The sequence below is a fragment of the Oncorhynchus kisutch genome, linkage group LG11 (genome assembly GCF_002021735.2).
Source record: "Oncorhynchus kisutch isolate 150728-3 linkage group LG11, Okis_V2, whole genome shotgun sequence".
NCBI lineage: Eukaryota > Metazoa > Chordata > Actinopteri > Salmoniformes > Salmonidae > Oncorhynchus > Oncorhynchus kisutch.
In genome coordinates this window covers 72656642-72678377 of record NC_034184.2, presented here as the reverse complement: position 1 = coordinate 72678377, position 21736 = coordinate 72656642, and the positions used below count along the sequence as shown (strand labels likewise).

The 21736-nt window shown below is 44.6% G+C and overlaps 1 protein-coding gene across 5 annotated transcripts in view; it reads right to left on the bottom strand.

The window, feature by feature from the left end:
- The window catches only part of LOC109899295 (dipeptidyl aminopeptidase-like protein 6), a 351844-nt gene that overhangs the window by 29140 nt on the left and 300968 nt on the right, over positions 1–21736 (bottom strand). For all 5 annotated transcript variants that reach the window (XM_031836276.1, XM_031836277.1, XM_031836279.1 and 2 more), the window contains 5 exons: positions 11544–11638; positions 11023–11097; positions 9519–9571; positions 8909–8990; positions 5385–5505 (listed from right to left, as the gene is read on the bottom strand). In XM_031836276.1, the coding sequence (XP_031692136.1) occupies positions 5385–5505; positions 8909–8990; positions 9519–9571; positions 11023–11097; positions 11544–11638 (426 nt within the window). The remainder of the gene's footprint in view (positions 1–5384; positions 5506–8908; positions 8991–9518; positions 9572–11022; positions 11098–11543; positions 11639–21736) is intronic.

Below are 21736 nucleotides of genomic sequence, written 5' to 3'. Positions count from 1 at the left end.
CCAGGATGTTGTCTGCTCCAGTACTGGTTCTATACCTGGGCCACATCATATTTCAGGATGTTGTCTGCTCCAGTACTGGTTCTATACCTGGGCCACATCATATTTCAGGATGTTGTCTGCTCCAGTACTGGTTGTATACCTGGGCCACATCATATTTCAGGATGTTGTCTGCTCCAGTACTGGTTCTATACCTGGGCCACATCATATTTCAGGATGTTGTCTGTTCCAGTACTGGTTCTAGACCTGGGCCACATCATATTTCAGGATGTTGCCTGCTCCAGTACTGGTTCTATACCTGGGCCACATCATATTTCAGGATGTTGTCTGCTCCAGTACTGGTTCTATCCCTGGGCCACATCATATTTCAGGATGTTGTCTGCTCCAGTACTGGTTCTATCCCTGGGCCACATCATATTTCAGGATGTTGTCTGCTCCAGTACTGGTTCTTTACCTGGGCCACATCATATTTCAGGATGTTGTCTGCTCCAGTACTGGTTCTATCCCTGGGCCACATCATATTTCAGGATGTTGTCTGCTCCAATACTGGTTCTATACCTGGGCCACATCACATTCCAGGATGTTGTCTGCTCCAGTACTGGTTCTATACCTGGGCCACATCATATTCCAGGATGTTGTCTGCTCCAGTACTGGTTCTATACCTGGGAAACATCATATTTCAGGATGTTGTCTGCTCCAGTACTGGTTCTTTACCTGGGCCACATCATATTCCAGGATGTTGTCTGCTCCAGTACTGGTTCTATACCTGGGCCACATCATATTTCAGGATGTTGTCTGCTCCAGTACTGGTTCTATACCTGGGCCACATCATATTTCAGGATGTTGTCTGCTCCAGTACTGGTTCTATCCCTGGGCCACATCATATTTCAGGATGTTGTCTGCTCCAGTACTGGTTGTATACCTGGGCCACATCATATTTCAGGATGTTGTCTGCTCCAGTACTGGTTCTATACCTGGGCCACATCATATTTCAGGATGTTGTCTGTTCCAGTACTGGTTCTAGACCTGGGCCACATCATATTTCAGGATGTTGTCTGCTCCAGTACTGGTTCTATACCTGGGCCACATCATATTTCAGGATGTTGTCTGCTCCAGTACTGGTTCTATCCCTGGGCCACATCATATTTCAGGATGTTGTCTGCTCCAGTACTGGTTGTATACCTGGGCCACATCATATTTCAGGATGTTGTCTGCTCCAGTACTGGTTCTATACCTGGGCCACATCATATTTCAGGATGTTGTCTGTTCCAGTACTGGTTCTAGACCTGGGCCACATCATATTTCAGGATGTTGTCTGCTCCAGTACTGGTTCTATACCTGGGCCACATCATATTTCAGGATGTTGTCTGCTCCAGTACTGGTTCTTTACCTGGGCCACATCATATTTCAGGATGTTGTCTGCTCCAGTACTGGTTCTATACCTGGGCCACATCATATTTCAGGATGTTGTCTGCTCCAGTACTGGTTCTTTACCTGGGCCACATCATATTCCAGGATGTTGTCTGCTCCAGTACTGGTTCTATACCTGGGCCACATCATATTTCAGGATGTTGTCTGCTCCAGTACTGGTTCTATACCTGGGCCACATCATATTTCAGGATGTTGTCTGCTCCAGTACTGGTTGTATACCTGGGCCACATCATATTTCAGGATGTTGTCTGCTCCAGTACTGGTTCTATACCTGGGCCACATCATATTTCAGGATGTTGTCTGTTCCAGTACTGGTTCTAGACCTGGGCCACATCATATTTCAGGATGTTGTCTGCTCCAGTACTGGTTCTATCCCTGGGCCACATCATATTTCAGGATGTTGTCTGCTCCAGTACTGGTTCTTTACCTGGGCCACATCATATTTCAGGATGTTGTCTGCTCCAGTACTGGTTCTATCCCTGGGCCACATCATATTTCAGGATGTTGTCTGCTCCAATACTGGTTCTATACCTGGGCCACATCACATTCCAGGATGTTGTCTGCTCCAGTACTGGTTCTATACCTGGGCCACATCATATTCCAGGATGTTGTCTGCTCCAGTACTGGTTCTATACCTGGGAAACATCATATTTCAGGATGTTGTCTGCTCCAGTACTGGTTCTTTACCTGGGCCACATCATATTCCAGGATGTTGTCTGCTCCAGTACTGGTTCTATACCTGGGCCACATCATATTTCAGGATGTTGTCTGCTCCAGTACTGGTTCTATACCTGGGCCACATCATATTTCAGGATGTTGTCTGCTCCAGTACTGGTTCTATCCCTGGGCCACATCATATTTCAGGATGTTGTCTGCTCCAGTACTGGTTGTATACCTGGGCCACATCATATTTCAGGATGTTGTCTGCTCCAGTACTGGTTCTATACCTGGGCCACATCATATTTCAGGATGTTGTCTGTTCCAGTACTGGTTCTAGACCTGGGCCACATCATATTTCAGGATGTTGTCTGCTCCAGTACTGGTTCTATACCTGGGCCACATCATATTTCAGGATGTTGTCTGCTCCAGTACTGGTTCTATCCCTGGGCCACATCATATTTCAGGATGTTGTCTGCTCCAGTACTGGTTCTTTACCTGGGCCACATCATATTCCAGGATGTTGTCTGCTCCAGTACTGGTTCTATACCTGGGCCACATAATATTTCAGGATGTTGTCTGCTCCAGTACTGGTTCTATACCTGGGCCACATCATATTTCAGGATGTTGTCTGCTCCAGTACTGGTTCTATACCTGGGCCACATCATATTTCAGGATGTTGTCTGCTCCAGTACTGGTTCTATCCCTGGGCCACATCATATTTCAGGATGTTGTCTGCTCCAGTACTGGTTCTATCCCTGGGCCACATCATATTTCAGGATGTTGTCTGCTCCAATACTGGTTCTATACCTGGGCCACATCATATTCCAGGATGTTGTCTGCTCCAGTACTGGTTCTATACCTGGGCCACATCATATTCCAGGATGTTGTCTGCTCCAGTACTGGTTCTATACCTGGGAAACATCATATTTCAGGATGTTGTCTGCTCCAGTACTGGTTCTTTACCTGGGCCACATCATATTCCAGGATGTTGTCTGCTCCAGTACTGGTTCTATACCTGGGCCACATCATATTTCAGGATGTTGTCTGCTCCAGTACTGGTTCTATACCTGGGCCACATCATATTTCAGGATGTTGTCTGCTCCAGTACTGGTTCTATCCCTGGGCCACATCATATTTCAGGATGTTGTCTGCTCCAGTACTGGTTCTATCCCTGGGCCACATCATATTTCAGGATGTTGTCTGCTCCAGTACTGGTTCTATCCCTGGGCCACATCATATTTCAGGATGTTGTCTGCTCCAGTACTGGTTCTATCCCTGGGCCACATCATATTTCAGGATGTTGTCTGCTCCAGTACTGGTTCTATCCCTGGGCCACATCATATTTCAGGATGTTGTCTGCTCCAATACTGGTTCTATACCTGGGCCACATCATATTTCAGGATGTTGTCTGCTCCAGTACTGGTTCTATCCCTGGGCCACATCATATTCCAGGATGTTGTCTGCTCCGGTACTGGTTCTATACCTGGGCCACATCATATTTCAGGATGTTGTCTGCTCCAGTACTGGTTCTATACCTGGGCCACATTATATTTCAGGATGTTGTCTGCTCCAGTACTGGTTCTATACCTGGGCCACATCATATTCCAGGATGTTGTCTGCTCCAGTACTGGTTCTATCCCTGGGCCACATCATATTTCAGGATGTTGTCTGCTCCAGTACTGGTTCTATACCTGGGCCACATCATATTTCAGGATGTTGTCTGCTCCACCACATCAGTTAATCTGACAGACAGGCCACTGATGACAAAGCATTCTATAATCGCCTTGGGTGTCTGTCTGACTCCCCTTATGCAAGACTGTCAGTGTACCACACACACAATGATAATGTCATCTGGTTTTTAGACGGCTACTACAAAATTAGACTGCAAGCGTGACGTTTTTCCTCCAGGGAGAGATTTCCTCCCCATATCTGACACTGTGATTGACCATGCTGTCATCTGGTGCAGATCTAAACAGATGTTACACAACCTGGCAAGGTCTCTCTCCCCTTCACGGCTTATGTCACCACTAAACAAACACACACACACACACACACACACACACACACACACACACACACACACACACACACACACACACACACACACACACACACACACACACACACATTGAATGTGTTATTGCTGAAAGACCGCAGTCTGTCAAAGAGATCTCCACTGAGAGACATGATACGTGTGGTAGGTCTACGTTGTGGGGCGTCCCATCCCATCAAAAGATTCATCTTCCTTAATAAATGATCAATGTAAATTGTCAGGCCCTCAGCGCTTCATAAGTATGTGGCAGGGGTCAGACAGTGATTAAAGTTTCAATGGACTTAGACTAATATTTCTGTTGGAAGAGCTCCACTGCACAGCTTAAAATCTCAGTCAAACTAATCTGGGGTTAGGGGTGTGTCAACACACATACACACTTTAACAGTTAACAAAGAGTTAGTGTAAAACACTCCTGCCTCTCTTTCTCTATCCGTGTGAGTGCACACACAGACATGACCGTTGCACACAGATGCAGACATTACGGTCCCAATCACGCATGTGCAGAATTCAGCCTTCATACGGTAACATTTGTAATATTGTTGCCAGTTTACGATTACTCTTGGAACTCAGAATCACATCTAGCAGTGTTCTGGCAGTATGTCACCAGACACCTAGTGAAAGGTTGGCAGGTGCCGCCCCACCCATTGATGAGCACTACACCAGGCCCTAACTAAGAGACAGCCATCCAGGCCCTCCCTGACACTCCTGCCTCTCTTTCTCTATCCGTGTTATTAAAAGCGAGAAGTCTTGGAGCAGAGAGCCAAACACACGGGGAGCGGAAGAAATGAATTCATTAGTAAAGCTGAACACAGCGAGGCAGTCTATTCCTCAGGGGACGAGGCAGAGGCACTGAGGTGGAGTCAGAGCTTGGATCGGTCGAGTCAAAACAAACAGGGAGACATCTGTATCAGAATGGAGAACAGACGGCGAAGATTAATTCTGCTGAATTAATGCTAATTTACCTATGTCGAACAGCCGCAGTGAGAACTCAGGGAAATTGAAGCAAATTGGGCACTTTTCCTGTTTTTAACTACATTTTGGTATCACTCTAAATCAATTGTTTACTGTACCTATGACTAGCCTTAATACCAGTTCTGTTGTGTTTAAAATTTCAAGACAAGAATCATTTTGACTCAAGTGCCACATTCTCTGGGGACGACAATGCAATGGGACAGATGCACCATTAGACTACCACCAAGAACACCAATAATATTCACATCAGCCAATAAAAGTGTTATCTCACCTTCATACAGCCAATCGCTGAGCCCATTGAAGATGACTCCCTCCTTGCCGGTGGAGACTAGGCGGATTGATCGGCTCTCCACCGTCGAACGGTAGTAGATGTTATTCTCAAAAATGAAAATCTAAGGGAAGATGTGAGAAAAAAATATGGAAAAACTGAGGTGATCAATATGGAAGGAAGAAAGGACCTGTGTTCTGCATGACTAAACTTGACCTGTAGGTTGATGGAAGGATGCTTTAACCAGATGAGGAATTTGAGCTCAAAAGGTTCTATCGAAATGTTTGATCCTCTCCTATTCACTGCAATATTGAATCATGAACATTTTGCAGCAATATTGGTTTGACAAGCCACGATATAGCAGGCCTTGTTGTCGCGTGTTTTGAAGTTCACAGTCACCTGCCAACATGGCAGTCATGTTTTCTACCTGCACAATCTAGTAAATAGCCTCAACTTACCCTTCTGCCTCCTCGCTATTGGATTATACTTTCATCATGTAATGGACATAAATATTGTCTCCATATTACTGCGTGTCTAAGTATTGATTGATGACTCCGGCTCAGGAGAGAGAAAGAGAGAGAAAGGACAGAGAAAGAAGGAGATCAAGAGAGAGAAAGAATGTACTGCATAATGAATCCTTTACCTCACCACATTGAACACCAATACTGTACATCAATATAAGTCCTAATTGCAGATTGATCCTTTACTGGGCTACAGCATTGCCCTCCTCTCTGTCCACTGTTAGTAGTAGCATATTATAGTTCCTCTTCACACATTACAGATTCTCTACCCACAAAAAAAACGTTAAAAGTTCTATCTAAAAATATAATGCTCATGTTATTAAAGGCTCTTAACGGGTCGGTTTCAGTTGCAGAGTTCGTAGGGATTATATTGAAATCAATAGAAGGTAACTAAGGATAGCTCAATAACTTTGGCCTTGAGCTTTTCGTTGGTTCACGTGTAATCTCTGTAACTGACATGGACTGAAACATGCTATGTAAACACAGTCTGAAAGATATTCTCTTTTAAATAAAGAAATACTTCAACAATAGTTGACCTCTCCTCAGGGATGATAGGGTATGTTCCCTTTCCTTGCAGCAGTTAAGGCAATGCAATAGCATCACAATGCCCCCACCAAAAAGGATGGGGGGGAGGTGCAATTTTCCTTATGTGGCTAGGTAGGCCAGGGGAACACAGGTGTGTTTGAATTCACCTCTGTGCAGATGGACTGAGGGCCCAGTTTTATAACAGGATCTAGCCCAGGGCAGGGAGTAACACGGTGAGCTTGGCCCACTTCTGAAGGAGGTAGAAACACTGCCCAAGTTACCTCCCATTAGGGCTGGGCGATATGGCCAAAATTTCATATCATGGTATTTGAAAAAAATTGGACGTTGTGACAGTATTTCATGTTTATGAATAATGAAAGTTCTAAATTTGCTATATGAGTAGTGTGTGACCTTAGGGTGGCAACACACATTCTAAGTGATTTCAATGGATCTTTCTCCATTATGATTGTTTTATGCTGTTCAATTCAACCAAAAATAATTTAACATTTTCATCAATTTCTGCACTCATTTGAGATAATTTCCACACTGCCATGTAGGGCTGCACAATATGGGCAAAAAAACTAGGCCTAATTTTTAACCAAATGAGCAAAACACTTGGGTGAACTGTTGGAGTCATTGGAAATAGAATGATTTTTAAATTCTAGTTAGTATATAATAGTGGGCACTTTGAAAATGAGGCCTAGTTTGACACGACAACAAATTAAAATGCCAGGGAGGAGTTGTGACAGGGTAGGAACCAAAGTGTTGGCAAGTGTTTCCTAGGGGACCCAATAATCTTTAGCTACATTGAATGTTTTCTTTGATTTGAGCCTGAACTCAAGTGCCTCGTGGTTGAGGAACAACAAAGGCGCTTCTTGAGTGATGGGGGCAGTGACAGCGGCATGGAGAGAGAGAGAGAGCGGCGAGTGATGACTCAAGTAGCGAAGTAAACTATAAAAATGAACGTTACACACGCCGTATCCCATTTAACAAACCCAACATTCGTTATAGAAGGTATAGAAAGTGAAATCCCAAACCGGTCTGTGCATCAAATACGGTATACCGCCCAGCCCTACCTCCCATATACACACACAGTCTGGGGAGATGTATGGTCATATTGTGGGCTGGTGGACAACTCTGGAGATTAGCCTCACAAAGAGAGAAAAGTAGGGCGAAGGAGGGGGAGAAAGAGCGAGGGAGACAGGGAGGAGAGCATGCAAAGCTCAGCGTCTCAGTGGGGGATTGAACTCCAATTTAAAGGAAGAGGACCACTTACTGCTAAAGCTGGAGTTATATGTTCATCCACACAGACAGAGCTGCCTGTCCTCTGAATAATGTGTATTTAACCCAATTCTACTACTTTTCGACATGGGACAAGAAAGCTGTGTGTGTTTGTGTGTGTTAAAAAGAGAATCAAGGGGAGGGGCTTGAGAAATTAAAGAGAGGATCAAGAGGGGAGAGACTTGAGAAATTAAAGAGAGGATCAAGAGGGGAGGGGGGCTTGAGAAATTAAAGAGAGGATCAAGAGGGGAGGAGCTTGAGAAATTAAAGTAAGGATCAAATGGGGAGGGGCTTGAGAAATTAAAGAGAGGATCAAGAGGGGAGGGGCTTGAGAAATTAAAGAGAGGATCAAGAGGGGAGGAGCTTGAGAAATTAAAGTAAGGATCAAATGGGGAGGGGCTTGAGAAATTAAAGAGAGGATCAAGAGGGGAGGGGCTTGAGAAATTAAAGAGAGGATCAAGAGGGGAGGAGCTTGAGAAATTAAAGTGAGGATCAAGAGGGGAGGGGCTTGAGAAATTAAAGAGAGGATCAAGAGGGGAGGGGCTATAGAAATTAAAGAGAGGATCAAGAGGGGAGGGGCTTGAGAAATGTGATAACAGATGGGCTGATGTTAGTGTGTGTGTGTGTGTGTCTGTGCGGGCGGACGCATAATATACACACATGCGAGAGAGAGAGGAGAGAGAGAGAGGAGCGTTCACATATTATATGAATGCACGTCGGCAGACACCTTCCTCTCCCGCCCATGCATCCTATCGTTGACAACAAGCATCACAGCTCAGAGGGCAAGCATCTGTTGCTGGGAGGGGAGCTCCTTAAAATGAAAGCGACTGTTGGAATCAGGGCTGTTTGATGATTAATACTGGGAGAGAGTGTGTGATATCAATCCAGTGACTTCACTAATTAATCCGCTGAGGAGATTACAGGTAATTAATTGCATTGTGCTGGAGGATGTAATCACTCACAGTCTGTCTGCTCCGAGAACCACTAGACTGATGCTTATTAATGTTCTCTCGGTGGCTAGACTGCCTGGTAGCTTGTGATAGTTTAACAGACATACACGGCCATAGGAAAGGTCATTGATATTGTACTCTCAGTTTAGAAATACATTATAACTAGACATGGTTTGCCAAATGGGAGTGACATTGGGGTATGGAGTATGGGTGAGACAAGGAGGGTGCTGCGGGTAGTTGTAGTTCTTACCAGCTGCTGGCCCGTGGGTCCCCAGCCTGCGTACTGCAGTTGGGCGTTCCGCACCTCTGGAGGGTTCAGGTTCCATGTCTCCCTGCAGCACAGAGGAGAGACCACATTCAGACTACACACACCCACACTACATACTTTTTATTTAACCTTTATTTAACAACACACACCTTTAACTGCCCCCCATTAAATGACTGAGCACCTTCTTTAAAAATAACATCTTACTTAGTGGCTCCTCAAACCACAGCATTATAAAAAAAACTCCAGTGTACCACACCAGCAGCCTGCTCTGCTCCTGCCCAGATATACCAGTGTAGTACAGCTTAGCCCAAGAGGTTTACGAGCACCTATAAATACTGGCGCTTTATATATCGCTGCCACTTTCTGTTCATTTAGAAAAGTGCTGTGTGCTGCAGGACAGAAAATTAGAGGTGTCACAGGCCCTTTGTCTTAGTCTGGAGGTGAGGATGAATGAGGTCATCAAGTCCCCTGGCCTGCAGTTCTCCTCGTCTTCACTGGGTGGCAGCGCAGAGACTTGACTGACTGGGCCGAAGAGAGTAGAGGAGAGTGGAGGGGAGAGGAGGGGAAGCATTGGTTGGTTTCAGCTACTTACGGAGTCTCCAGGCTGCAGATGATGTAGAAGGCAGTGAACGAGTGCTGGTACACCTAGAAGAAGAATGATTGAAGACTATCATGAGGTACTTGGCCATTGAACCATGTTTTAGTAGCTAACTGTCACCAGAATGTATATGCATTTGGTTGGGACGTTATATTGTATTCTACAAAGTCATTCTGTATTTGCTCAAATGTAATATTCCTTGTCAATGAGTCACTAAGTCCAGGGCACAAATGCAGTGTTCATAATATAATATATGCCATTTAGCAGACCCTTTCATCCAAAGAGACTTACAGTCAGTCATACAAGCATACATTTTTTGTATGGTTGGCCCCAGGGGGAATCATGTCTACACTGCATTCTACTGGCAGGCCCTGGACTGAGAGATGACATGTAGAATGCTTCTTGATGTAGCAGGAGTTAATTATGGATCCCCTTGTTACAGTAGTCCGTCTGAATACCCCCCTTAGAGTTGGGGGAGAGAAAGAGAGGGATTGACAAGCGAGAAAGAGAGAGATAGAGAGAGAGAGATAGAGAAAGAGAGGGATTGACAAGCGAGAAAGAGAGCGATAGAGAGAGAGAGATAGAGAGATAGAGAAAGAGAGGGATTGACAAGCGAGAAAGAGAGTGATAGAGAGAGAGATAGAGAGAGAGAGAGGGGGGGCTTCTATGAAGGGCAAGCAGCAGCATGACATATGGAGAGAGTGCAATGACAGCCGGGGGACGGAGCTGTCATCTACCAGGGCTATGGAGGGATGATTAAAATAACAAATGCACTGTCTAACACACACACAAACACACACACACACACACACAAATTTGTGCCTCCCTACTGTGCCATTACACTTTCCCAGTCTTGCACCTTTGGTGACACTTCACTGTTCCTGATAGCATACTGTTCCTGATACCACACTGTTCCTGATATATATGGCAAGGTTAACCCAGGTCTACACCTTTTCCTCCCTACTGTAACAGTGTCTACTCTCTCTCTGTGTCTTTCTGAGCCAATGGGATTCTATTCCCTGACATGCTGATTCTTTTTCAGACTCTGTGTCCTGGATCTCACATTGCAGTAATCTTCCAGCTGAGTTAACTACCTGAGCCATTACATAATGCAGTAACCGCTGTAGCAGAAAAACCTCCCATCCCTCTCTTTATCCTTTCCTCCCCTCCCTCTCTCACACTCTTGCTACCCCAAATCTCTCTACTCTCAGGCTTGCCCCATTCCCTCCATTTGTTTTCCCATTCCCTCCACCCCTTCCTCACACCCCTTTCTCAGCTGTGTTATGGGGTTTGTTTGTGTTTTGGTCCTTCTCTGAAGAGTACAGTTCAACTCAGCTGTTCTCTCTCTATAGTGGCTGAGAGGTAGCGGTCCTCTATCCGGACGCAATGATTACTTTTCTCCCCCACCGCCTCGCCACGTTTCCCCTCAGAGCCCACTGAAGTATGTGCCTGTCACTCTGCTAATTCAAAAAACAAGCAAACAAATGAAGGAGCTCACTGGTGCCATGTTGTAGGCGAGTAGCACATGCTTCATGTCAGGAGACACTTCATACTTGCTGGCTTTGTACATTTCCTGTAAAGAAGAGAGAGAGAAAACACAAAAGATGAGACCTTTAACCATGCGTAGTGTTTTTTTCATTAAGGCGATCCTTAAATGACTGCATTTGACGGATTGCTCGGCGCGGACTTGGTCGGCAGACGCATTAATCTTGTCGCGGCTCTTTCTGATTTCGGAGGGATGAACATACTGGGCGTCGTCACCTCCGCCGTTTCGACACTGATGTTGCTTTTTCGTCAAAAACATTTGATGCGTAGCGAACCCAAATGATAACGAGCCAGATCAAACGATGTGCTAAGGATGTATCGTTTCAGTAGGCTTCACAATAAGAGCTTTGGGTGCTTTGATATGCTGACGCAAAAAGAAAAGTTTGAATTCAATTCATGCAAAAACCACAGTCTGTTCTTTGGCCTATTGGGATGCATCTACTGTGGAAATATGAGAAAGTTGGAGAGACTCACAAACTTTTTGTTGTGCACCAATACCGTCCTCTCGTATGTCTCCATGTTGAACCTGACAACATCCCCCTCACGTGTGCGATAGAGTAGCTCATTACCTGTACAACAGAGGGAGAGCAAAGAAACAGAGCAAGAAAGATTATTTCACAAATGCTAGTTCAAGATTTTCATAATGCCTGATAATAGTCCTATGTGCAATATCCTTGCGATCGTACGTAAGGTGGACACTTGCAAAAATAAAATATCAGAGACAAAGTGTTTGGACTGATTCTGGGATTCTCTACATTGATGTCAGAAGTGGGATTCACTACATTGATGTCAGAACTGGGATTCTCTACATTGATGTCAGAAGTGGGATTCACTACACTGATGTCAGAAGTGGGATTCTCTACATTGATGTTAGAAGTGGGATTCTCTACATTGATGTCTGAAGTGGGATTCTCTACATTGATGTCAGAAGTGGGATTCTCTACATTGATGTTAGAACTGGGATTCTCTACATTGATGTCAGATGTGGGATTCTCTACCTTGATGTCAGAAGTGGGATTCTCTACATTGATGTTAGAAGTGGGATTCTCTACATTGATGTCAGAAGTGAGATTCTCTACATTGATGTTAGAACTGGGATTTTCTACATTGATGTCAGAAGTGGGATTCTCTACATTGATGTCAGAAGTGGGATTCTCTACATTGATGTTAGAACTGGGATTCTCTACATTGATGTCAGAAGTGGGATTCTCTACACTGATGTCAGAAGTGGGATTCTCTACATTGATGTCAGAAGTGGGATTCTCTACATTGATGTCAGAAGTGGGATTCTCTACATTGATGTTAGAACTGGGATTCTCTACATTGATGTCAGAAGTGGGATTCTCTACATTGATGTCAGAAGTGGGATTCTCTACATTGATGTCAGAAGTGCGATTCTCTACATTGATGTTAGAAGTGGGATTCTCTACATTGATGTCAGAAGTGGGATTCACTACATTGATGTCAGAAGTGGGATTCTCTACATTGATGTTAGAAGTGGGATTTCCAGTGGGATCCGTCATTCAGGGCATTTGGGCTTGTCTGTTTTGCATGTTATTTTGGAATTAATAGGTGTCACATATCAGTTTGCAAACAATTTATGAATAATATACAGTATATAATTGTTTTCTTGAGTAAGGCAGCTCCAAAAGGCAGGTGTTTCAGACTAACTCAGTGCTTTCTGTGGTGGTAGGACAAGCCAGCAGAAAATACGGAGCTTTGTGCCGTGATTGGCTCAGTGTTCTGTCACTTTACGTCACTGCCAACTTTACGTCACTGCCAAGTGTAAGAGGAGTCATTGGAAATTCTAGCCCTTCGGCTGTTGCCATAGAAGTGCCCATCCAAGAAGGCTCAAGGTCATTGGCCACAGATAAGATTACGTCAAATGGACTGAGACTTGGACTGATCATGTCAACATCATTCTTTCACAATCTTAGCTAGCAGTCATCATCATGAATCAAGTCGACAGTCTACTGGCAAATCATTTTTAAGAAAAAATGAAGAGAAATTATAGATAAAACGTATCTGTGCTCATCGGCCATTGGACATAAACATTTTACAACAAGTTGGAAATCGCAAATTCAACGAGTGGCTTGGAAGGAATCAGGGACAGTGGCTGTGTGTTCCCAAATCTGGGATTAAGGGGTTATTTTCCAACATCCAACATTGGCCATGCTGTCAATGAAGTATGATTTATGTCACGCTCAAAACAACTGTTAACCTGGAGGACCGGCCAAGCCACCTTCGTGTTCAAGTGAGCCGAGCACAACAACGTGAGTCCAAAAATATATTGTATGCGGCTTCATAAATGATGTAATTTGCCAGGGAGATATGTATATTGTAACTAAGAAAGTAATACTATGTGTATGTTGTGTAGTAAGCTGTTAGTAGTCCATGTACAATCACACAGATAATTTGGTCTATTTACCCCTATTAATTTCACCTACTGTTCTGACTGTTCTACTGTAGCCTATAAACTGTTTTAGAGAAAGGTAATCATTGAATATTGTAAGAGATTTCATTGTCTGCTTATATACCCCCCTTTATTTATCCTACGGTTCTAACTTGGTGTACAGGGAGAGCACGGTAAGAACGGCCCATGTTCTGAATTCTGTCACTGTACATTTCAAAAGTACTAAACAAATAGTTATATTGACTACGTCTGTCCTAGCTCCTAGATTCTATACCAAGATGCCTGCAGTCGCAAAGGCCCACTCCAGAGAGAGTAGAACATTGCAATAGAGAGATAAAAGTTGTTCTCATCTTCACAATGACTTTGCCCTTTATCGGACATGGACGATAAAAGCCCATTTTTGAATGTTGTTTCAGTCAATAGCTATGAGAGCTGAGAATATGGCTCTGGTTGAGTGTTAATTGGGGACAGATTGTTATTGGGAGAATTCATTATCTGCTAGAATAACTAATTGTCCATAAGAAGTGACAAAATTACCACCATAATGACATTCATTCAAAAATTTGGTGTGAAAGAGTGACAATTCTGGGATTTTAGAATTCACCGGCCAAATGCTGAGCGCTATGCTATCGATAGCACTTCCCTTCACTGCACTATTCACAGCCTTGTATCAAGATGAAAGATTGAAAACTACCGCATTACTGTGGATCATTTTGCAATAGTAATGAACAACAATCAGGACGTTACATGCTCAATTGCGTCTCTCTGCACTTTAATATATTCCTTTGACCTTGTTTAGCACACCTATAAATGATCCTCTTTGCATTTTGAATGTATTCGTTTGATGTTCATTGTTCCAGTTAAAAGTGACCTTCTGTGTTCAGCGATTGGCTGTGTACTCTACACCTGACCTGTCCCCTCCCCAGGTTTATAGACAGGAGTCTCATCTTGCTCACTCCTCCGCTGGAGTTGTCATCGCTCCTGTCTCTCACTCTGTCTTCTCTGTTTGGTCCTTCTTCTGTAATCACTCATTCCCTCTAGGACAGTTTGGGTCTGTCCTCATGTCCTATACAGTCTTTGCTCTTCCACCTCCTGTGTGGCAGTCTACCATTCAGACTCTGTCCTGAATATCTACCTCTTTTGCCTCACACCATACCTACTTTTCATTTTTCTATCCTTTGCATCAGCACATTTCCATCATATCAATGTAAAGCACTTAAGAGCATCTAGGAAAGCATTCTATAAATCCAATCCAATCCTCTTGTATGCTATTACTTTTCCCTATTTTGCATCCATGTAAAGCTAAACCTAAGGTAAGCTATCCTCTTTCCATCTCTTCTCCTCCTATCTATCCTCTTTCCAACTCTTCTCCTCCTATCCTCTTTCCAACTCTTCTCCTCCTATCCTCTTTCCAACTCTTCTCCTCCTATCCTCTTTCCATCTCTTCTCCTCCTATCTATCCTCTTTCCAACTCTTCTCCTCCTATCCTCTTTCCATCTCTTCTCCCCCCTGTCATCTTTCCATCTCTTCTCCTCCTATCCTCTTTCAATCTCTTCTCCCTCCTATCCTCTTTCCATCTCTTCTCCCCCCTGTCATCTTTCCATCTCGTCTCCTCCTATCCCCTTTCAATCTCTTCTCCCTCCTATCATCTTTCCATCTCTTCTACTCCTGGTTTTGATCTGTTCTCACCTAATTTCACCCTAAACAAACACTTGGCTGCCCATATTTTTCAACCATCTGTCTGCTTGTCTTTTTCCCTCCCTCATAGTCCAATCTTTATTCCGTCTCAATGCTGCATTTTTTCAGTTGTCCACCCTTCCAGTCACCTGAGATCACTTCATCTTCTCCTTCCGACCATGCACTGCCTTTATGGCATTACTGTCCACTCCAACAGTCCATCATTTCCACCTTCAACATCCACCACTCCCCCTCTCTCGCTATACAGACCCAAACATCCCCTGTCGTCTTTCTCAGGGCTTTCTCTCTTTCACTGACCCCTGCCATCTATCCATCCCTCTTTCATACCACCAAGGGTATTTTTAGTCTTGCTTTCTGACGCTCTACTGTACTCCATCTTGTCCTCCTCCTTCTCCCTCCTCACCTCTCCATCAGGGCTCCCTTCACTGGCTCTGCGTTAGCCTAGGGTGCTCGCTTCCCCTTCTGAGGGAGAAGGAGGACCTTCTCCCTCCTCACCTCTCCATCAGGGCTCCCTTCACTGGCTCTGCGTTAGCCTAGGGTGCTCGCTTCCCCTTCTGAGGGAGAAGGAGGACCTTCTCCCTCCTCACCTCTCCATCAGGGCTCCCTTCACTGGCTCTGCGTTAGCCTAGGGTGCTCGCTTCCCCTTCTGATCCTCACCTCTACTCCTGCACCATGTCTTATTCATTCAGCCTCCTGCTCTGGGCAACATCCCTCCCTCACTACAGATCACAGGAAGACAGGTATGTGTGTTTGTGCGTGACTGTGTGCATGCATGCGTGTGAGAGAGATTGAATGTTTAGAGTGCAATAGATGTTCCCCTTTCTAACAACACTTCAAAGACCATTTACCTTATGAATATTCACACTTAACCTTTTATGCATACTATGATCTTGTACTACCACTCTTCCATAATCTCTTCTGAACTCTACAGACTGTATGCTTCATACCACTGTGTGCTTAATTGACGCTTCAGGCAAGTCGTTTTTCCCTTTCTAACTGTAGATGACAGCTTCATTAGAATGAGATAATAATATGCACATCCACAGTCAGCGCCACTGTGGCCACCAGGCTAGCTTTCAATGAACTGAAGAAAAGCTTCAGGCTACTTTCCAATCCAAGGATTATTATTGAAACATATTTATTATGTGTTTGCAATGCTTTTCTCAGTATGGGATAAAACACCAAGGACAAATCTAAAATATAACTATTTGCTTCTCCTCAAACTCATAATTTTATTTTTGTTCTGTACTCCAAGTTCAATTTCCTTAAAAACAAGCAAATTCAAGCTTTGCAATCGCATAGTAAATCTTTCCAAAAAGTGTTTTGATGCCAAATGATTCAGAAATACTAAGTTCCCAGGCCTGTTGGATATCATAGTCACCCCCTCAACGAGCCATGTTAAGGACTATTCTCTCCCTCTGCTTCCATTTCTCACTCTCTCTCCTTGTCCCATTCCCTCTATTATTTTTCAGGGAGCTGCATCAGCCCATTCAGTCTGTTCAGGCTGTTCTGACAATGAGCGAGAGTGTTCCACTTCCTCTCAATCTTTCATCTGTAAGTCCTGAGTTCTGGTACTATGCCGCGTTACAGTACCGCTGAGTGCCAGCAATGAACATATCAAGAATACTCATACATTTATCCAAATATATACTGAACAAAAATATAAACACAACATGCAACAATTTCAAAGATATTGCTGAGTTACAGTTTATACAAGGAAATCAGTCAATTGAAATCAATTCATTAGACCCTAATCTATGGATTTCACGCGACTAGGAATACAGATATACAGTGGGGCAAAAAAAGTATTTCGTCAGCCACCAATTGTGCAGTTCTCCCACTTAAAAAGATGAGAGAGGCCTGTAATTTTCATCAGAGGTACACTTCAACTATGACAGACAAAATGAGATTTTTTTCCCCAGAAAATCACATTGTAGGATTTTTTATGAATTTATTTGCAAATTATGGTGGAAAATAAGTATTTGGTCACCTACAAACAAGCAAGGTTTTTGGCTCTCACAGACCTGTAAATTCTTCTTTAAGAGGCTCCTCTGTCCTCCACTCGTTACCTGTATTAATGGCACCTGTTTGAACTTGTTATCAGTATAAAAGACACCTGTCCACAACCTCAAACAGTCACACTCCAAACTCCACTATGGGCAAGACCAAAGAGCTGTCAAAAGACACCAGAAACAAAATTGTAGACCTGCACCAGGCTGGGAAGACTGAATCTGCAATAGCTAAGCAGCTTGGTTTGAAGAAATCAACTGTGGGAGCAATTATTAGGAAATGGAAGACATACAAGACCACTGATAATCTCCCTCGATCTGGGGCTCCACGCAAGATCTCACCCCGTGGGATCAAAATGATCACAGAAAATCCCAGAACCACACGGGGGGACCTAGTGAATGACCTGCAGAGAGCTGGGACCAAAGTAACAAAGCCTACCATCAGCAAGGGCATTGAAGATGAAACGTGGCTGGGTCTTTCAGCATGACAATGATCCCAAACACACCGCCCGGGCAACGAAGGAGTGGCTTCGTAAGAAGCATTTCAAGGTCCTGGAGTGGCCTAGCCAGTCTCCAGATCTCAACCCCATAGAACATCTTTGGAGGGAGTTGAAAGTCTGTGTTGCCCAGCAACAGCCCCAAAACATCACTGCTCTAGAGGAGATCTGCATGGAGGAATGGGCCAAAATACCAGCAACAGTGTGTGAAAACCTTGTGAAGACTTACAGAAAACGTTTGACCTCTATATATACCCTTTGTTGGCAATGACAAAGTATTGAGATAAACTTTTGCTATTGACCAAATACTTATTTTCCACCATAATTTGCAAATAAATTCATTAAAAAACCTACAATGTGATTTTCTGGATTTTTTTCTTCTCATTGTGTCTGTCATAGTTGAAGTGTACCTATGATCAAAATTACAGGCCTCTCATCTTTTTAAGTGGGAGAACTTGCACAATTGGTGGCTGACTAAATACTTTTTTGCCCCACTGTACATCTGTGGGTCACAGATACATTTAAAAAAAAATCTAGGGGCGTGGATCAGAAAACCAGTCAGCATATGGTGTGACCACCATTTGCATCATGCAGCACGACACATCTCCTTCGCTTAGAGTTGATCAGGCCGTTGATTTTGGCCAGTGGAATGTTGTCCCACTCCTTTTCAATGGCTGTGCAAAGTTGCTGAATATTGGCGGGAACTGGAACACGCTGTTGTACACGTCAATCCAGAGCATCCAAAACATGCTCAATGGGTGAAATGTCTTGTGTGTATACATGCAATGAAAGACCTAGGACATTTTCAGCTTCCAGGAATTGTGAACAGATCCTTGCAACATGGGGCCGCACATTATCATGCTGAAATATGAGGTGATGGAGGCGGATGAATGGCATAACAATGGCCCTCAGGATCTTGTCACGGTATCTCTGTACATTCAAATTGCCATCCATAAAATGCTTTTGTGTTCATTGTCTGTAGCTTATGCCTGCCCATACCATAAACCCACTGACACCATGGGGCACTCTGTTCACAACATTGACATCAGCAAACTGCTCTCCCACACCACACCATACACGGAGCGGCAGGTAGCCTAGTGGTTTGAGCATTGGGCTAGAAACCGACAGGTTGCTAGATCGAATCTGTCACGTTGGTATGGTTGAGTCGGGAGACAGGCGTAGGAATGCGTAATAGTTTTAAAAAATGATACCCCCAATTACTCCGTGCAAGGGCACGGGGACAAAGACCAAACAAACACGTACACAAAATACAGGGTTGAAACCCAAACAAAAGGGCGAGGAGTACCTCGAATAGATAACACTAGTGCACAATGATTATCACACGGGATGAGACCCGTAATCATGTATTGTCAAACTCTGGCCCGTGGGCCAAATTTGGCCCGCGGGGTAATTATATTTGGCCCGCGAGACAATACCAAATTACTACTAGAGCTGGCCCGCCGGTATTATACAGCGCATTCACCACTAATACTACGAATCCCATAATGCTCTGCTGTTTTCGGATTAACGACAGATGGTGCGCCAGCGATGTGCGGTAAAAAGAGTGGACTGGTGGGCATGGTTCGGGAGAAGATGCGGGAAGAGAACTGTGCAGGTGAGCTAACTGTTTACCACTGCATCATACATCAGGAAGCACTGTGTGCCAAAGCCCTAAAGATGGAACATGTTATGACCACAGTAACACAGGTAGTTAACTTTATAAGAGCCAAAGGTCTAAATCACCGCCAGTTTAAATCTTTTCTGGAGGAGTGTGGTTCGGAATACGCAGACGTGCCGTATCACACAGAGGTGAGATGGCTAAGCAGAGGAAAAGTACTGAACAGATGTTTCGAGCTGCGTGAGGAAATATGTCAATTCCTGGAAACCAAAGGGAAGGATACAGCAGAGCTCCGGGAGCAAAAGTTCCTGTGTGAGCTGGCCTTTCTCTGTGACATCTCGAGCCATCTCGATGCGCTGAACCTGCAGCTTCAGGGGCGGGGGCGCATCATCACAGACATGTACGCTGCAGTGAGGGCCTTCAAAACTAAACTGTGCCTGTGGGAGAATCAGATGCTGCAAGGAAACCCTTGCCATTTTCCCTGCTGCCAATCCATAAAAGCGCAGATCTCTATCGCCGTGTTCCCATGCGCACAGTTTGCTGAAAAACTCAGTGTTCTCGCCGCTGAGTTTAGCCGGCGATTTGCCGACTTCGATGCCCAGAAATGCAAGTTTGAACTGCTTAGTAATCCCTTCGCAGTTGATGTGGAAAATGCACCAACCAACATCCAAATGGAGCTAATTGAACTCCAGTGCAACGACACGCTGAAGTCAAAGTATGATGCTGTGGGCGCCGCACAGTTTCCACGGTTCATCCCTGACACAATGCCTCAGCTCCGCACCCAAGCTGCTCAGATGCTCTCCATGTTCGGCAGCACTTATCTATGCGAGCAACTTTTCTCCTCGATGAAGATGACCAAAGCAACTCCCAGGAGACGTCTGACTGATGAACATCTTCGCATTGGAGTCCAAGATGGCGTAGCAGTAAGTCGTCCTGTCGTGTCGTGTCCCTGTATATTTTGTTTATATTTTGTTTATTTTTCGTTTTTTTTTTTTACATATTTTTCGTTTTTTACATAGCTATCCCTTTAAAAACATTTTGCTAAACCTAAGCTTCCAAATACGCTGGATCTTCACAACTAGCTATCCAGCTAAACCGCAACCCTGGACGATTACCCCTGGCTAGCGTTTCCACCCACTTAGCTTGAAGCTAGCCCGGCCTGCGCTACCACCGTAGCATACTCCTGAGCTACAATACCCGGGCCCACGACCGGTCTATCGATGTCACCGCATGAAGAGGAATAAACAGACTCACCCCATCGCGACGTCCCCCAAAGGCTAACTCTCTAGCCCTCGCTATCTCCCTGCTTGCTAATTCGGCCTGCTAACTGCTAGCTTGTCCAGCTCCGGTCCGCTAACTGCTACCTTGTCTAGCCCGGGCCTACAAACTGTTAGCTTGTTAGCACAGGCCTGCTAACCGCCTGAATCCCTGCGTCCCAAACGCCCTCCGGACCCATATTTACTTTCTATCTCTTTTGACTTTTAATTTGTTTATACCTTCCGGAAACCTGCCTCACCCAATGTGATACGGAATCGCTATTATTTTTTATTTATTTTTAGAACACACTCAAGAACCTCCAGAAGCTAACCAGCTAACTAGCTACAAGCTATTTAGTCATTGTTCGTTTTTTTAACCTGGATAACACTCGCCAGTCCAGCTTCCCTTCCCCATCCACCGCTGCCCCCTGGACACTGATCTCTTGGCTACATAGCTGATGCACGCTGGACTGTCCATAAATCACGGTACTCCATTCTGCTTGTTTGTTTTATCTGTTGGCCCCGTTGCCTAGTCTACGCCATTTTACCTGCTGTTGTTGTGCTAGCTGATTAGCTGTTGTCTCACCTACTGTTTTAGCTAGCTTTCCCAATTCAACACCTGTGATTACTGTATGCCTCGCTGTATGTCTCTCTCAAATGTCAATATGCCTTGTATACTGTTGTTCAGGTTAGTTATCATTGTTTTAGTCCACAATGGAGCCCCTAGTTCCACTCTTCATACCCCTGATAACTCCTTTGTCCCACCTCCCACACATGCGGTGACCTCACCCATTACTACCAGCATGTCCAGAGATACAACCTCTCTCATCATCACCCAGTGCCTGGGCTTACCTCCGCTGTACCCGCACCCCACCATACCCCTGTCTGCGCATTATGCCCTGAATATATTCTACCATGCCCAGAAACCTGCTCCTCTTATTCTCTGTCCCCAACGCTCTAGGCGACCAGTTTTGATAGCCTTTAGCCGCACCCTCATACTACTCCTTCTCTGTTCCGCGGGTGATGTGGAGGTAAACCCAGGCCCTGCATGTCCCCAGGCACCCTCATTTGTTGACTTCTGTGTTCGAAAAAGCCTTGGTTTCATGCATGTCAACATCAGAAGCCTCCTCCCTAAGTTTGTCTTACTCACTGCTTTAGCACACTCTGCTAACCCTG